This window comes from Mobula hypostoma, chromosome 23 (genome assembly GCF_963921235.1).
Source record: "Mobula hypostoma chromosome 23, sMobHyp1.1, whole genome shotgun sequence".
In the NCBI taxonomy this organism is placed as follows: domain Eukaryota; kingdom Metazoa; phylum Chordata; class Chondrichthyes; order Myliobatiformes; family Myliobatidae; genus Mobula; species Mobula hypostoma.
Window position 1 is genome coordinate 39,832,054 of NC_086119.1, and position 19,383 is coordinate 39,851,436.

General features: G+C 41.9%; 1 protein-coding gene across 4 annotated transcripts in view; it reads left to right on the forward strand.

Moving 5' to 3' along the window:
• Positions 1–19,383, forward strand: part of LOC134337005 (septin-4-like) — a 106,158-nt gene that overhangs the window by 67,774 nt on the left and 19,001 nt on the right. For all 4 annotated transcript variants that reach the window (XM_063031748.1, XM_063031747.1, XM_063031745.1 and 1 more), the window contains 3 exons: positions 1,414–1,515; positions 3,738–3,834; positions 10,295–10,457. In XM_063031748.1, coding sequence (XP_062887818.1) covers positions 1,414–1,515; positions 3,738–3,834; positions 10,295–10,457 — 362 coding nt within the window. The remainder of the gene's footprint in view (positions 1–1,413; positions 1,516–3,737; positions 3,835–10,294; positions 10,458–19,383) is intronic.

The window sequence follows — 19,383 nt, forward strand, 5'->3', positions numbered from 1 at the left end:
ATCAAGTCTGCTCTGTGATTCAATCATGGTTGACTTATTTTTCCCCCTCTACCCCATTCCCCTGCCTTCTCTCCCTGTAATCTTTGGTTAATAAAGAACATAGCAACCTCTGCTTTAAATATATGCAATGACTTGGTCTCCACAGCATTCTGTGGCAATGAATTTCACAGTTTCACCGCCCCTCAAACTGAAGAAATTTTTCTTCATCTCTGTTCCAAAGGGGTGTCCTTTTGTTCTGAGGCCATGTCCTCTCTCGCTGTTAAAAACATCCTCTTCATGTCCACTCTATCTAGGCCTTTCAATACCCAGTAGGTTTCAATGAGATCCCCCCTCATTCTTCTAAATTCCAGTGAGTATGAACAGAGATCCATCAAATGCTCCTGCTACATTAACCTTTTCTCTTAAACTTTCTGTGGACCCTCTCCAACACCAGCACCTTCTTCAATATATGCCAAGGATGGCTCTGGAGGCCATGTCATTAGGTATATTTAAATTGGAGGTAGATGGGGTCTTGATTAGTAAGGGGAGTAAGAGGCTATGGGGAGAAAGCAGAAGAATGGGGTTGAGAGGGATAATATATCAACGATGATGGAATGGCAAGCAGTCTCGATGGGCCAAATGGCCTAATTCTGCTCCTTTGTCTTATGGTGGAGCCCAAAACTGCTCATGGTCCTCCAACTGTGGTCTGACCAATGCCTCAGCTATGCATAGTTGCTTTTTATATTCTAGTCCTCTTGAAATGAGCGCTACCATTGCATTTGCCTTACTACCAACTCACCGGCAAGTTAATCTGCAGGGAATCCTGCACTGGGACCCTCAAATCCCTTTACACCTCTGATTTCTGAATTCTCTCCCCACTTAAAAAATAGTCTACGCCTTCATTCCTTCTACCAAAATCATGACCATCACAATACATGATATATGCATAGCATCATATAAGTAGCATTCACACAAAAAAAAACATGAATTACATCAATTTGCTTTGGCCTTTCTGTTCAGTTTCCAATATAGCCAAACAAACCAGACACATTTTGTGAACATTTTGACCTCTTGATCTCTTGTCATGCTTGTCAGACTCTTGTCAGAATAAGCACCCTCTTTATTTGATTGGTGGGATCCAACTCCAAACTATACCACAGATATGATAGCAACATACATCAAAGTTGCTGGTGAACGCAGCAGGCCAGGCAGCATCTATAGGAAGAAGCGCAGTCGACGTTTCAGGCCGAGACCCTTCGTGAGTCCTGACGAAGGGTCTCGGCCTGAAACGTCGACTGCGCTTCTTCCTATAGATGCTGCCTGGCCTGCTGCGTTCACCAGCAACTTTGATGTATGTTGCTTGAATTTCCAGCATCTGCAGAATTCCTGTTGGTTGCCCACAGATATGATGTTGTTCTGAATTTTTATCTATAGATCCGTGAAGAAATTAAATCCTACGGGATCAAAATCTATCAATTTCCCGACTGTGACTCTGATGAAGACGAGGAATTTAAACAGCAGGATCAAGAATTGAAGGTGAGGAAGAGTTCAGGCACAATGTCAAGTTCAAGTTTAACTATCGTTCAACCACGCACGCGAATACAGCCAAACGAAAGAGGATTCCTCCAGGGAGAAGGTGCTAAAACACAGTACCAACAGTCACACATATAATTACAACAGCAGGAAAAGCATACAGTCTCAAAAATAATATAGCCCAAGTCCCTGAGTGCCATGGCCTGTAGAATTATGGTACATGGGGTGATGTCCTGGAGCCACATTTCTGTAAGAACAAGCCCGCAGCAATTCCTCATCACGCACTAGTACAGCTGCAGGCGAACACAATCCAACTTTTTTTCCACCAAATTCCACGCAATGGGTGTTAACGTGAACACAAAAGGCACAAAATGTGCTATAAATCTCTTCTTTGCAGTTAATGGCTACAGTGCACCAGATATAATGAATATGATCATGGCTTCAACTCCGCTTCTGTGCCATTTCCCCACAGCCTGTAATTCCTCAATCTTTCAAGCAATTATCTGTCTTCATTTTTAACGGTGGTCACTGGCGTATGCTTAGAAGATTCAATACACTATTGGGGAAGTTCTTTCAGTCCTCCTTGTCACTCAGTCAGTATCATTGCACACAATCAGTTAGACCATTGTCTAACTGTTCTTTGTGGGAGTTGGCTGTGCACAGATTGGCTGCCATGTGTATTTTATTACAGAATCTTAGAATTATGGTTCCTTAACGTTGTCATAGCCAGCGGAAGTAGTGTGGACAAGCTCCCACTACCTATTAAATGCTCCCACTTGTGTGCACCTCATTAGCCTCTGATAACTATTCCAGCTCCTGGCCGTCACGTGTAGCTTAGCTACTGAGCCTGGTGGAACCGTTTCTGCTGATAGGAAAAGCAGCAAAAGCTGAGTTTCTGGGGCCTGAAGCCCAGTCACTTCAGGCAGATGGTGCTCATCAGTCACGGCTGAAAGCTCGCCTAGAAGGAAAACCTCCGCTGCCTTGTGGCTGTACCCTCTGGTGGGAAAGGCCTTGCGAGTAAACCCCAAGGAAAAGTCCAGAGCTGAGTTCAACGCTGACTGGCAACTCCCGCAACGCCGCTGGTGCCAGACTATATCGGTCTTTGTTGTTCCTTTAGACACATCAGCTGCGTGGGGAGGGGGAGCCTGCTGCACGGGCAACAGCTCGCTTTCCGTATCGTACTGCCTTGGCTTGCGTAAACAGCTGAGACAGCTGGGGGGGGGGGGTGAAACTTTGTCATTCATTCTTTGGGGTACATCTCTGTTTTTATGGATGTTTTGTGAAGAAAAAGCATTTCAGAGTGTATATTGTATACATTTCTCTGACATTAATTTGAACCTTTGAAGACACAACATCCGTAGTTGACCCTGACCAACAGAGGGCTCGCGTGGAATTTTACAGTACAGAACAGGCCTGTTGGCCCAACTCATCCATGCCAACCAAGATGCCTTCCCAAGCTAGTCCCATTTGCCCACTTTGGCCAACATCGTCTAAACTCTTCCTATCTATGAAACTGTCCAAATGTCTTAAACATGTTAATTATACCTACTGCCACCACTTCCTTTGGCCGCCTGTTCCAGATACCTCCCAGCCTCTGGGAGAATAACTTGCCCCCTGGAATCCCTTTAACTCTTTCCTTTCTCGATTAAAACTATGTCTCTAGTTTTAGTCTCCTCTACCCTCTGACCATCCACCTTATCAACGCTCCTCATCATTTTATAAATCTCTGTTAGGTCACCCTTCGGTCTAGTTCACTCTAGGAAAAACTGTCCCAATTTATCCAGTCGCTCCTTGTAACTCAAGCATTCCAATGCTAGTGTATTTTCTGCACACTCTCTAGCTTACAACAGAATTGAATTTACTGTAAAACACTTTCACATAACTTAAGCTCATAAAAGCTGATCTACAAATGCAAGTCTTTAATGTGAGATAGTGCCTTTAATTCAGGTTGAAGATCCTGTTTGGAAAGTTTCACCCCTGTAAAAGACTGATACCAATCCCTTCTGACTAAAATTTAGCTAAATTTGCCCATGATCTTAAGATGACAATGGCCCTTTCTCTAGCCAATCCCACTTTCTACCTAGAGGCTTCCTAAAGTTCGGTGTGCAGTTTACTGACTCGATTTTAGCTCCCACTTAGTTACCAGTGTTCAAGGTTCTGTCTGCAAAGAGATGTTGCACCCTTAATCAATTCCTTTTCATGTGGACTTTAATTGTCTGCTCCAGGAAAGCATCCCATTCACTGTGATCGGCAGCAACACTGTGGTTGAAGCCAAAGGAAGGAGAGTTCGAGGACGACTGTATCCCTGGGGAATTGTAGAAGGTAATGCACAGACATTATCCTGTGTACTCTTTGATGAATCTGGGTGGTGTCTTGCCCCACTGGTTTAAGGGGTGTGGGAAAAGATTTTCCAAAATTAATCCCTTTAATTTCGGTTTTCGGATTTCCAAAATAGATGTGTGAGCCGTTTCTGAAAACAATATCATAAAGCTCTTCCTCGTCAAACAATAAGACTAAAGGGTAAAAGTACATTCAATGCAAGGCTGTAGAGAGCTCTCCACATTTTACCTCAGCATTTCGAACACTGAACGCAGTGGTTCAAAAAGGCAGCTCATCACCGCCTGCTCAAGGGCAACTAGGGATGGGCAATAAATGCTGGCTTAGTTGGCGACATCCACATCCCGTAAATCAATAAATTTTAAAAAATAAGTGAAAGTAGGTACTTCACCTCCTGTTCAGCATTGATGCTGACATACACAATGCTGAAGTGAATTTAAATCAGACAATTGCAGAATTTAATGCTTGGTTACTTGACTCATTCCATAATGAAGGTTAATTTTATTATTGGGTGCATTACCAGAAGAATTCATATTATTTATTTTCCACACAAGACCCATAAAATAAAATCTATCTTTAGTGTTTTAATTTAAGTTCTTCATTAACAAGAATTACAATTAAATAACCTATTTTGTGTGTGTGTGTGTTGTTATACAATTAGGATTCTGGAATCTGGAATCTCAGGCTACAACACATTCGGTCAGGATATCACCCCGTTGCAAATTTTACAAAACACCTCTGTTGCAAAACAATTTTTTTTTAAAAGCTAGTTTTTTTTTCTGCTTTTTTTCACACCAATAATCTAACCACTGTCCAGGGCATAACCCTTTACATGATAGTTATGAGCATTCTTCTTTCAGCCGAAATCCCTGCAGCAATTAGCCTCAGGAAGAGCTTGTTTCCATCACGTCACTGGCATTAACCTGAGCAGTAACCTGAGAAACAAAGTGAGGCATCTTCTCTAACTCAGCAGCTACACCCAATATTCCAGAGCTCTCACTACTCCTCCCACTTTTTAAGAAAGGAGGGAGGGAGAAAACAGAGAACTATCGCCCTGTTAGCCTAACATCAGTAGTGGGGAAGATGCTAGACTCCATTATTAAAGATGAAATAGCGGCATATCTTGATAGCAGTGATAAGATTGGGCTGAGCCAGCATGGATTTACCAAGGGCAAATCGTGCTTGACTAATCTATTGGAGTTTTTCGAGGATGTAACCAGGAAGATAGACGCGGGAGATCCAGTGGATGTGGTGTACCTTGACTTTCAGAAGGCATTTGATAAGGTACCACATAGGAGATTGGTGGGTAAAATCAGAGCTCATGGCATTGAGGGGAGGATATTGACATGGATAGAAAACTGGTTGGCAGATAGAAAGCAAAGGGTAGCAGTGAATGGGTGTTTCTCGGAATGGCAGGTGGTGACTAGTGGGGTGCCAGAGGGCTCGGTATTGGGACCACAGCTGTTTACAATTTACGTCAATGATTTAGAGGAAGGCATTGTGAATAACATCAAGTTTGCTGATGATACTAAGCTGGGTGGCAGTGTGACATGTGATGAGGATGTTAGGTGAATTCAAAGTGACTTGGATAGGCTGGGTGAGTGGGCAGAAACTTGGCAGTTGGCGTTTAATGTGAATAAGTGTGAGGTTATCCACTTTGGGAGCAAGAACAGGAAGGCAGATTATTATCTGAACGGGGTGGAGTTAGGTGAGGGAGAAATACAATGAGATCTAGGAGTACTTGTTCATCAGTCTCTGAAGGTGAATGAGCAAGTGCAGCAGGCAGTGAAGAAGGCTAATGGAATGTTGGCCTTTATTACAAAGGGACTTGAGTACAAGAGCAAGGAAATCCTTTTGCATTTGTACAGGGCCCTGGTGAGACCACACCTGGAGTATTGTGTGCAGTTTTGGTCTCCAGGGTTAAGGAAGGACATCCTGGCTGTGGAGGAGGTGCAGCGTAGGTTCACTAAGTTAATTCCTGGGATGTCCAAACTGTCTTACGCAGAGAGGTTAGAGAGACTGGGCTTGTACATGCTGGAATTAAGGAGATTGAGGGGGGATCTGATTGAGACATATAAGATTATTAAGGGATTGGATGAGATAGAGGCATGAAATATGTTCCAGACGCTGGGAGAGTCCAGTACCAGAGGGCATGGTTTAAGAATAAGGGGTAGGTCATTTAGGACAGAGTTGAGGAGGAAATTCTTCTCCCAGAGGGTTGTGGAGGTGTGGAACGCGCTGCCTCAGAAGGCAGTGGAGGCCAATTCTCTGGATGCTTTCAAGAAGGAGCTAGATAGGTATCTTATGGATAGGGGAATCAAGTGTTATGGGGACAAGGCAGGAACAGGGTATTGATAGTAGATGATCAGCCATGATCTCAGAATGGCTGTGCAGGCTCGAAGGGCCGAATAGTCTACTTCTGCACCTATTGTCTATTGTCAAAGGCCCCAGGCAAAGTATTCACGTTATCCCATAAATCTGCTTTAAAAAGGGAAAATCTGCCTATTTTCTTTTTTTTTTAATTTTATTTTTATTTGGATAAGGAGTTCACAATTATCATGTACTTTTTTCACACATATAACCTTTTCCATTTTTTTATATGTATAAAACTACAATTATTTATACATTCTTAAGTACACATTGAGATGATATAAAAGCAAAATAAACATTTAAATAGATAGTTATGTACTGTGGTAAATCTAACCTATTAGGCTAAGTAATGAAATTAGTTGTAAAGAAAAATGGTAATAATAGTTTCCATACAACCCTTCTGGACCACTTCCACTGGTCCAAAATGTTGCATACAAGCCTATATACCAACCATTATAGGTGTTTATATCCCAATTTGTTCGTGCTTGTTCCTGCCCGCAGACATAATTATCCAATCCCTATGTACTTATTTACTTAATTTTTTCATTTTTTTTTATCCCTTTCCCAAATCTTTCCCTTTACTTGTGTTAATTCTCTATTTTCCAAAAAAAAACAACAAACATTTTGACTAGGGGTGCTTACGTTAGCAATATTACTGTGTTGATGAGAAGAGCAATATAAATCATCAGGAGAGTCATCTAAAGTCTGCTCACATTGGGGTTATATATTCAATCCATTTATTCCAGATTTGATAAAATGTTTCTTTTTGAGTTCTCAGGGAGTAGGTCAACTTTTCCATTTTAAATATTTCCAAGGTAATTGCGTACCAATCTTCTAATGTAGGTGGTATTGGATTTAGCCATTTTCTAGTGATTGATTTCTTACTTGCCGCTAAGAGGGCCTGCAGCAACTTTATATCTTCCTTCTGTTCAAGGAACAATACATGCCCCAAATAGAGCGTCTCAAAGTTCAGAGGTATCTGGGACCTAAGTACCTTAACTAATGTTCTATGAATACCTTCCCAAAATAGACTTAATTTAGGGCAATCCCAGAAAATATGAAAATGATTTGCCTCCTTGGAGCCGCACCTTCTCCAACACATCACATTTGTATCTTTATATTTTTCCTGATATGGGGTCTTGAAGTATCTTATAATGTTTTTCCAACAATGTTCTCTCCAAGTCAAAGAATTAGTCGAGGACCATTGAAAGCTGCAGATTTTCCCCCAAGCCTCCTCTGAAAGTACCAACCCCGCTTCTTTCTCCCACTTCTCTTTAATATACAGTGTATTTACATTTTTAGCATGGGAGAGTGCATTATATAGGCGAGAAACTGATTTACTAGGTATTGAACTGCAAGCCGAATTCAGAATCTTGAAAAATTCTAATTCTACTGTTGATAGGTCTGTATATCTACAACTCTGGTTAACATAGTTTCGTATTTGAAGGTACCTAAAAAAGTCATTATGTTCTAGGCCATGTTTGTCCTGCAGGATTTGGAAACTTTGTAATACTCTTTTATCTATAACTGAGAGGTAGGTTGTAAGACCTTTCTTTATCCATAGCTCAAATCTTTTATCTCCTCTGTTGGGAAGGAATTCGGTATCATATGCACACCATCTGAAGAGTTTTAGCATGTTATTAATTCCACATGAATTAACCACCTTCTGCCATACTTTTAATGTAAGATTTATCCAAGCATTATTAAATTTTTCCAACTGGGCCATCAATCCTTTGTCAGCTATTGAGGCCTGAAGAGGAAAACTGTCAACTAATCCAAATTCTATTTCCTTCCATCTAGCCTTATATTCCCTATTACACCAATATAACAGAGGGGTTATCTGTGCGGCATAAAAATAATTTCTCAGGCAAGGAAGAACCATACCTCCTCTTTCCTTCCCTAACTGTAAGGTGTTATATCAAATTCTAGGTTTCCTTCCTTGCCAAATGAAGCGGGAAATCCATTTGTCCCATTCCCTGAATTGATTATCATCCACCTCCACTGGTAAAGTACGGAAAAGATATAATAACCGAGGAAGAATATTCATTTTTATAGTATTTATCCTTGAATTTAAACTTAAAAAGGGGATAAGATTCCATCTATGCATATCTGCTTTTATCTCTGAGATTAATGGCCCATAATTTACCTGTGACAGTGTTGAAAGATCCTTTGGCAGGGTTATTCCTAAATATTTTAATGATTTAGCTTCCCACTTAAGATCGTATGTATCCTGCAATTTTTTGGATGGTGTATAATTTAGGGACATAACCTGCGTTTTCTTTACATTTATTTTATAACCTGATATTTTCCCGAAGTCATCCAACAGTGTAAACAATCCTATAAATGATTTTTCTGGTTCACTCAGATAGACCAAAACATCATCTGCGAATAACGCCACTTTCTGTTCAATCCCTGCCACCTTGATACCTTTTACGATTTCGCTCTGTCTTATTAGTTGGGCAAGTGGTTCAATATATAGCGCAAAAAGGAGAGGAGAAATTGGGCATCCCTGTCTAGTGCCTCTCTCTAAAATGAAGGAGTCAGAGAGGTCCCCATTTATCTTAATTCGGGCTGTAGGGCTGTCATATAGAGTCTGAATTACTTTAATAAACCTTTCTTGAAAGCCGAATCTTCCTAACACTCTGTATAGGAATGCCCAACTAACCGAGTCAAAAGCTTTCTCAGCGTCCAATCCTACTACCATTGTCTCTGTCTCGTTCTTATTAACCTGTTCTAATATGTGCAGAGTTCTCCTTATGTTGTCCTGTGTTTGTCTTTGTTGAATAAATCCAGTCTGGTCTAAATGGATTAGGCCAGGTAAAAGCTTTTCCAATCTGCGTGCTAATATAGATGTAAATAGTTTGTAATCTAAATTAAGAACACTAATTGGCCGATAATTGCCACATTCTAGTTTATCTTTACCCTCTTTAGGAATAACTGAAATAATCGCTTCTCTCCAGGAAGGTGGAGTTTCTCCTCTCTGCAAGATCCAATTAAAGGTGTTAAGTAGTAATGGGGCTAGCTGTGTCTTCAGGGACTTGTACCACTCTGAGGTAAACCCATCAGAGAAATCTGCCTATTTTCAACCTGTTTTCAGTCCAAACTCATCTGGGATGCAGATCATTTGAAATAGGTCTGGGTAATTTAAAGACTCCTTTGAAGATTTAGGGCAGGGGTTTCTGACCTTTTTAATGCCATGAAGCCTTGCAATTAGCCAAGGGGTCCATGTACCCCAGACTGGGAACCCCTGAAAGTGTCTCATTTTCCAAAACAACTTTGGATACATTCTTGCCACCGAGTCATAAGGGTGAGGGAACACTCCACTCAGGGTCTAAAGTTGTAAACTGAGGAAGTGTCACAGCTTTGGACACATTGCCCTTTGGCTGAGATGTTACAGCAGAGCTTTCAATCTGTTCAAATGGATATTAAGGAGTCTATAGGGTCTTGTCTCTTCCAAAAGCAGGTTGACAGGTCATTTGTCTCGCTGAGGTCACAAGAGATAGCAGGTGCTGGAATCTGGAGCCAAGGACGAGCTGCTGGAGGAATTCAGCCAGTCAAACATCATCTGTGGAGGCAAAGGGACTTGAACTGAGATCTGCTTTGGGACTTTGTCAGTTGTCTCTTGTTGTTCAGGGCTTCCTTTGTCATGTCAGTAGCTTCCTTTCAGTTTACACAATGTCAGTCGTGCAAGTCCCGGGTGGAGGTTCAGGAATACTATCACACTCAGATGTAGAAGGATTCTTCACTGCCCTTTCTGTAACAATTTTGTTTTACCAGTCAGGTTTGTCATCCCTGAGCTGAACTCCCAAACCTGGAGGACCAGGGGACTACCCTTAGTCTGTCCTCTACCCTTTGACCTTTTAGCATGGGTAACCCTACCAAGAGTTAAAGCAGAAGGCCCTGACTCCAGCCAACAGAGCTCTCCACGTCATTGAGCACGCAAGCCTCCAACCACAGCAAGGCTGTGGTCCTTTTGGAAGATTAAGATTGTTTAGTATCCATGAAGTGCTCTGTAGCACAGTTCTTTTTATATATTATCCACATCCTTTTATTCTGTCCCATTGTCTCTTCACAGTGGAGAATCCAACTCACTGTGACTTTGTCAAGTTACGAAACATGCTGATCCGAACACACATGCAGGACCTGAAGGATGTGACACGTGATGTACACTATGAAAATTACCGGGCCCAGTGCATCCAGAGCATGACCAGGATGGTGGTGAAAGAGAGGAACAGGAAGTAAGTGTACTCATCTGGCTGAAGTCAGTTAATTGTTTGTGTTGGGGTGGGATGGGGAAGGGAAGGAGTTGCTAGAGAGAGAGAGAGATGTGTAATTCCAGTGACTGTTAGTTCACATAATGCCATTGTACGTCGGCTACACTCAATACATCTGATTATCATTAAAATTGGTGCTGGACAATAAGATTTAGAAAACAATCTGCTGAAAGAACTCGGCAGGTCAAGTAGTATCTTTGTGAAGAGAGGAATTTTTGTTATTTCAGGTCAAAACCCTGCACTGGGACCACCTACCTCTGGATCGCGAAACCACTGACAAACACCAGGCCAACATCTCCCACACTGTCACAGACCTCATCATGCCAAGGGATCTCCCCTCCACAACCTCTCACCCAGTGGTTTCCAAACTTCCTTGGTTCCCAGACCACATCCCCAGCACCCCTCACCCCCTCCCTTTCGTGACATTATATAAAAGCTAGAAAGAATTTTGATTTATGATGCACATCAAAAGGAAATAGAAACTGCAAATTCAAAGTAGTGCCAAATAATTGCAAAAATTATTCAAACCTATTGAAAGCTACAAATAAAATAATTACAGTAAAGACAATTTTCATCAACAATTTTAGAGTGTACATCAGTAGTCCAACTACTCACTATTTCATTGCTTTTTCACCTTTCACTGAGATGGATGGGCTTGGTGCAGTGATATCAGCTTCTCAGCATCAGACTGAATATCACTCAATGAGTCTCAGATCCCCATGTTCAGTAATTCACGGTCTGTGTCATTGCTTTGAAAGAAGCCAGGCAACTGCACTGAAACCACGCTCCACTAAATGTGACGTTGGAAAGGCAAAGAACATCTAGATGTTTGTCCACAATTTTTCCACAATTCAGAGATTTCTTTCTGCAACTAAAAGTCTTGATAGGATTATTTGAACCTTGGCTTCAGCTCAGTCATTTTATAGCAAGAGCACTTCTTCCTCCATCTTTCCTCTTATTTCCTCACTACAAGTGGTTTGGAGTAGATTTATTACCCAATTCACAACTTGGATCAAGAGAAGATCCTGAAATCTCTCTGAAGTCTTTATGCAGCTCACCCAGATGGGCTGGGTATACATGAAGATCATCATCTATCTCTTCCAGCTCAGAGAGGCTCAGAAATTGGAAAAGCTTGTGACAGCCAATATTGCACTTAAATAGGATTAGCATGGACAGAAATGTGGAGATGACTGATTTGACATTCAGAAGATTCACATAATTTTCTTGCAAATGAAGATTGGTTTAATTATCTTTGTGGATAAATCGGACAAATAAGCAATGTCATGCCTAATATTCAGTTGATTACTGAATAAAGCATCCAAGTCCTCTGAGAATTTGATCACAGCTTCAAAGAGCACATAGCAGCATGTCAGGCATTTCGTTTTGATAACCATCTGATTGCTGTGTGCAACAAGTGTTCAAACTGTTCTGTTTGTGAAAAGACATTATCTGTGAAATACACAGTGAATGGTAAATATATTATTTACAACTTCAAAAAAAATTACTCCACAGTTGTGTCCTGACACTTAAGGCTGATTTATACTTGTGCATCAAATGTACGCCGTAGGGTGACGTGCACCTCCCCAAAAATGTAACTCGTGCATCGTGGCGACGCAGACTGCAACAACTGTGACTGGTCCACTTGGTAGTATCGCATTTCCTCCGCCATGTCTGTACACTGATGCGAAATAAAAGGCTGGAGACGATGAACCAAATCATCAAATCTACCTGCCGACATCCGAAAATATTTGAAATGCATTTCCTCGTCCAGGTCTCTCACAAAGAAACTCAACACAGTGGCGCAGAAACCCCACCAACTAGTGTTTCGGCCGTGAATTGCAGAGCGATGCAGACACAACTACGCATATGCGCTATGGCGTAGGGCTTTGCTAAAGTATAAATCAGGCCTACGGCGCAGCCTGTACACACAAGTATAAATCAGCCTTATTGGTGCCCCATCTGTTGCTCAAGCAAGATTGCTGGTGAGGGGAATGTCCTTCTCTTTGGAAAAATTGCTCAACAACCCGTAATATTGACTTCCCCTTCGTATCTGTTTCTAGTCCCCTTGCAAATAACAACTCTTGAACCATGCTTTTATAATTTATGAAACAAACATAACCAGGAAGCAAGGTTGATGCTGAACAAATTCTGTTGTCCTGCGTATGTTACACAATGTGTCAGACATTTCATCTATTCATCTTTGAACAGAGTTGTCGCTCTGCGGAATTACTTTCATCATTTGGTCTGGTGACTTGTGCATAACTGTACTCAGAGCCTCCCTTACTGCCAGTGGAACTAGTTCTGCAATTGTTTGGGGCTTTCTGGGTTTAGCATTGAGAAATGAGATGCTGTATGAAACATACAAACCATCACTGTTTTGTTGTGCAGTGCTGGGAAACGTGTTGAAGTGTTTTCCATTTCCCTTTAATACCGTAATTCCCAGGAAGTGCATCACTGCATGATGAATATGGGAATCATTCTAGCGAACACCCTGAACATCAATAATGCATGGGCTGGGCCCGGAAATACACAATTTCTTCAGTCCAGATTTCTCATGGTCTGCCGAGTACAGAAGTGTCACATTACTTTTGAGCAACCATAACATGCTTCAAGCAAAGTCTAAGAGAACAATGGGTTAGCAAGAGGTGAGGTGATTACATGCTCATCTTAATCAATTATGAGATACTGAGGCTCAAATACTTAAAAGTAATTTATTTCTTAAATTAGGCTTGTAATCCCTCAGCTGCCCCCTTGCTACTGAGTGCCCCCTACTGCCTTCTTTATCCTTATCGCCCCCTTAGAAACTGCCACTGCTCCCAGAGGGGTGATGTCACCTACTCTGGAAACCGCTGTTCTAACCTGATGGTGCCTTAACTCCACATTTCCCCCTTCTATCTCTTACTCAAGGTGGAGAAGCAGCACTGTGCTGGTAGGGACAGTGTTTCTGCTTTTCTAACAAATGCCTCACCTCATAACTTGAGTCCACACTGCTTCCCCTTGTCCAGTTCATTCCGAACCACATCCGGGATACCTTGCATGCTCTCCACTATTTGGACAACTTCTAGTTTCACTGCCCCCACCCCCGCCCACCTCATCTTCACAATGGATGTTCAGTCTTTATACACCTCATCAGGAAGGTCTTAAAGCCCTCCACTTCTTTCCACAACAAAGGTGTAACCAGTTCCTGCCAGCAACACTCTCATCCACCTGGTTGACTTCTCACAAATCAAAGGCATAGCCATGGGCACCAGCACGGGCCTGAGCAATATCTGTCTTTTTTCATTCATGACATGGGAAGTCCCTTTTCCAAACCTCCGGTACCACTCCTCAACCCTTTCCCCATTACATTGACGGCTATTTTCCAACCATTGAACTGTCATGGAAGCCATTGTCTGAATACCATCCAATAAATTCTTTTAGCACTTCTTACACTCTGAATCTTTCTAAAACTATTGCAGAATTATTTTAAACACAGAACCATACGTAGGAACAGGCCCTTCAGTGCATGAAGTGAACCATGATGCTGAATTAAATTAGGTTCATCTGCCTGCATGTGACGTGTAGCCAGGGCTAGGCTGGGCTGCAGCCCAGGGGCCCGAGCTGCAGAGGGGCCCAAAATAGGTAGCTATCATCATGACGGACAAAAAAAATACGAGAGTGGAGCACAGAAAAGAAAAAAGAAACACGAAAAAGAGGACCTTGAGAAAGAAGCATTAAAAAAGACATTGAACTTGACAGAATTTTTTAAACCTGTTCTCGATGATGCAGCAGTACCATCGCTCTTGTCACAGTCTGAGACCAGTGGACAAATGGAGACTTGTTCAACAGCTAGCACTAGCACCAGCGTTAGTGCAGGACCACCGTCCTTGCCACAGTCAGCAGCTAACGTTGAAGAGGCAGAGGGCATGACTTTGGGATTCCCAACCACAGAGGCCTCTGAACAACCAAGTCGGGTCGCCATTAACGTTAACGTTACTGCTACTGAGGATCCTTACAGCACTGATCCTGCTCGCTGGGGAAAGGAAACGTTAGATGATTCAGTCCAAGCATACTGGGCTATGAAAGGGCCAGAGTCCTTCCAGAATAAGGATGTGGATATCAAAGCTTTGGAATGAGTATACAAACAGCAGAGATGTTTTTTCTCCAAATTTCACTTCAAACGCAAGCTGGTAAATGGTGAGTACATATCAAGGCAGTGGCTCTTATATTCCCCTTCCACCGGCTGTGTGTTTTGTTTTGCATGCCGCATCTTCAGTGATGGTAACTGTCTGACCATCTTCGAAACTGGCTTTAGCGACTGGAAACATGCCGCTGAGCACATAGGAGAGCATGAAAATAGCGAACACCACAGGAAAACGTTACTGACCTATGTAACACTAGCCTCTGACAGCGGAAGAATAGATACAGAACTGCAAAAACAGTTTGAGTCAGAGTGTGTCTACTGGACCGACGTATTGAGAAGAGTGTTGGTGGTTGTGAAGTTTTTGGTCGCGAGAGGACTGGCTATCCAAGGCTCCACTGCCATATTTGGCAGGCCTGATAACGGCAGCTACATAGGCCCAGATCCACAATGGGACAGAACAGGCTGAGTCGTCTTACTCTGATGACACTTGAAAGTGATCTTGTTCGGAAACTGGATTTTAGTGATCTGATCGAGGACTTTGCTGCAAAGAAATCCAGAAGAACTAGGCTTTAATTTTGAAAAACAAGCATCTGACTTTGTAAATATCTAGGCTTGTGTGTCAGTGCTGTTCCTGTTTTTGTGGCAATAGGCTAATAGTTTACAAACCTAGTAAGTAATAAGTGGTCTTTACTCTGCAAGCCACACAGTACAGCAATAGGTTAGTATGTCCTAGATCTCATTTTTCAAAAAGATTGTTGGAGTCAAGTTTCCTAGTTTGCCATGGTGGCATCTCTCTTGGCCTTTTTGTCTCTCATTTCCATTTTACATTCTCGGAACACACGGTTGAGAAAAATACCTAGATAAAAATGCTTTGGCATTGTTTGAGAAATATGGCCTATGGTCTGTGCAGCAATAGCTAAATAAAGATTCAAGATTGGGTACATCATACTTCGTCTCCCTCATAACTTTAGTAAGCCAACTAAGCCTAGGTCAATTTTTGAGTTCTTTAGATGCTGTCCTTCAAAATAAGAATCTGCATTACTTTCTGTCCTCCCTCTTAAGGCCTGTAAGTTTATAGACTAAACCAATGTCTTGGTCCACAGCTTTGATACTTAGACCAGTACGACCTTTGCTCTTGTTCTTGCCTTTTTTTGCTTGGTACAGCAGCGTTTTACGGTGTTAGCAGGGGCCCATCAGGGCCTCCAGCCCAGGGGCCCCGGCCCTGCGTGTAGCCCTTCGTTCCCTGTTTATGTGCCTGTCTAAACATCCTTATCATATCTGCTTCCACCACCACCTCTCCGGCAGTGCTTTCCAGGCACCTGCCATTCTGTGTGTTTAAAAAAAAGTCTCAAAATCTCTTTAAACTTTCCTCCTTTCACCTTAAACCCATGCCCGCATGCATTTTACATTTTCATCCTTGGTTTGGGGCGGGGGGGGGAGAGAAAACTCTTTTGGTCTTTTATTTTATATACCTTTCATAATTTGAGTACTTGTAAAGATGTAACTTTGGAAGGTCAAACTTTTCTCATCCTATATCAATAGACTTGGGGGTAGGGGGTCATGGGTCCCAACATCGAGAAATTTCTGCAATCACAGACATGCTAACAAATTACTTATTGGTGAAAATAGCTTCCATTTCCGATGTGACGTATTAAGAAAAAAAGAACATAGAAGAATAAGGAGAAAGCAGGACCCTCAGCTCTCACTTGTGCTGTGCTATTCGATAAGATTGTGCCTAATCATTTGCCCACTGCTTTTCCTGTGAACCTCATCCCTTGATTCTCTTGATATTCGGAAATCTTGAATGGCTGGTCCATTGTTCTGAGTGATCCCTAGTTGTAGACAGCCGAGCCCTGCCTCTTTCCATCAAGCTCTGCAGGAAATTTTGAACATTTCACTGAGACCACCTCTAGTTCTTCTTAGTTCAGTGGAGTATGGGCAGAGTCTGCTTAATCTCTCCTTGTCTGATAAACTTGACATTTCAGGAATCAACTTGGTGAACTTCTGTGTATGTTGTCCAAAGTATCTGCACTGCACTTTCTATGTATCTTGTGCATTGTATTCTGCATTCTGTTATTGCTTTGCCCTGTACTACCTCACTGCACTGTGCAATGATATGATCTGTTTGAACAGTAAGGAATACAAGTTTTTCACTGTACCTTGCGTGGCATTAATAAAACTAATTCTAAAGTAGTGGAACTGGATCGGTACACTAGGGCCCTGTTAAATTGGAGCAAGACATCCTTGCTCTTGCACTCAAGTCCTTTTGCAATGAAGTAACCACACCCTTTCCCTTTCAAGTTGCCTGCTGAATCAGAACAGTGGCGCACATCGCAACGCCAGCTAGCTCGGTTCAACTCTGACCTCTGGTGCTGTCTATAAGGAGTTCACTCATTTTCCCTTGGGTTCACATGGGATTCCTCCGGTAGTTTCAGTTTCCTCTCCAGTATGTGAGCTGGCAAGTCAACTGGCCACTGTAAATTACCTCTCCTTGTAGGTAAATGATGAAGTCTGGAAGGAGTTGATGGAACTGTAGGAACAATAAGTCAAAAGGGAAAATAAGTGGTGAATGTGATTGTTCTGGTAGGTGCCATAGATTTATTTGATGGACTGAATGGCTCCCTTTATGTTGATTGAAGTTGTAGATACATTCAAATTATTATATACAAGGATACCCAGCTCTCTAACAACACCAGCAACTTTAAATTTCTCACCATTTTAAAACAAAATACCTCATTTTCTATTTTTTCACCCGGGGAGGGAGGCCATACAACTTTCCACATTATGCTCCACCTGCCGTCTGCTCATCCATTCACTTTACCAAGTGCAGCGTTTGTAAATTTGATGCTGATAGAAAGCCTGGGGTCAGCGGTTAGCGTGACGCCATTACGGCTGGTGGCGTTCTGGAGTTTGGGGTTCAGTTTGGTGCTATTCTATAAGCAGTTTGTACGGTCTCCGCATGAGATATGTGGGGTTTTCCGGGTTCTCTGGTTTTCTCTCTCGGTCCAAAGACATACGGTACTGATTAGTAGGTTCATTGGTCATTGTACATTGTCCCATGATTAATTTAGAGTTAATCGGATTTGTCTGGGGTTACTGGGCTGGCATGGTTTGAAGGGCCAGAATGGCCTACTGTGCACTGTATCGTTAAATAATATAAATAAATGTTAAGAATGTACAGCCCTATTATTTATTAAGTGTTCTGTATCACTTTAAGAATTTATCCTATTTTCTCCTTGCATCAGGCTAACCATTCTATTTTATTTATATTTACTACCTTTGATCTGTAAAATTATTTGTTCTCTTCATTCCCTCTTATCGTTATCTTTCTGTAATTCTGAAATAGTACCCGGTACAGCTCTGCCATTTGATCATGGCTGACTTATTTTCCCTCTCAACCCCTGTAACTCTTGATGCCCTTAAGAATCAAAAACCTAGCAACCTCTGCTTTAAATATATCCAATAACTTGGCTTCCACAGCACACTGTAGCAATGAATTCCACAGATTCACCACCTGCATGTTGCATTTTTTTTTCCTCATCTCTTTTCGAAAGGATGTCCCTTTATTCTGAGATAGTGCCCTCTGGTCCTAGACTCTCCCACTCTTGGAAACATCCTCTGCACATCTACACTATACAGGCCTTTCAGTATTCAGTAGATTTCAATGAGATCTTCCCCCCCCCCCACCCCTGCACTCACTTATTTTCCTAAACTTCAGCGAATACAGGTCCAGAACCATTAAACGCTCCTCATACATTAACCCTTTCATTTCCAAGATCATTCTCATAAACCTCCTCTAGACCTTCTCCAATACCAACACCTCCTTTCTCAGATATGGGGCCTAAATATGGTCTGAACAATGCCTTATAAAGCCTTAACATTTATTGTTAACCATTCCTTGTTCTTGTTGAGGGATCAAGTTGTATATTAATTATGGACCAAAATTTCAAGAACCCAAGCTCCAATGAGTTGTGATCCAAGGCTTGGAATTGACTATACTGTTCAGTGCTCTTACAAAATGCAATTCACTGCCAACTCCAAATAATCTCCACTTCTCCTAAGGCCTTTCTTAGTATGATAACTTCAGTAATTGAAAGGCCATCTTAGTATGTCATCAATGGCATTAATATAACTCCTGGAATTCTTCTAGTAGCGATGACATGACTTCCCAAGCCTACTTCCCAGGGGCTCAACCTCAGAATCAAGCCAAGATCTTACAGACATGGCAACAACTGTAATATTGCCAAATGAAAGAAGCTAAATGCCTTCAGCCAAGGCAAGGGTTGTCGAGTTTGTGGAAGAGAAAACAATTCTTAATTGTTATGAAGACTACAGAAGTAGACCACTACCAAGCACAGGATTATATAGTTGTCTTTTTAGTCCACTTTGCAAGGTCCTGCTGCCCCAAGTAACCCACATAACTGAAGTTACTTTTAGGAATCAGTATGTTGCAAATTGCTTTAAGATTTCCTCAGGACAGGAAGGAGAATACAATGTTGAAGATTCCTCTTTTCACCATTGCTGTAGTTTGCTTGTCATTTAGGATCTAGGGACAGGCTAATTGTGCAATTGGCCCAAAGTGTGTGTGTGTGTGTGTGTGTCTGTGTGTCTGTGTCCTGAATGTTAAATGTATACGCCATGTTAGGCTGAGAATATAAACAATCAAAGAAGAATAGGGCCTCTCAAAGATGGGCAAGGCTTCTCCCTCAGTCATCAATATGTGACTAGTCTGAACACTCGTCGTTTGGATTTCACTGTACACATTTA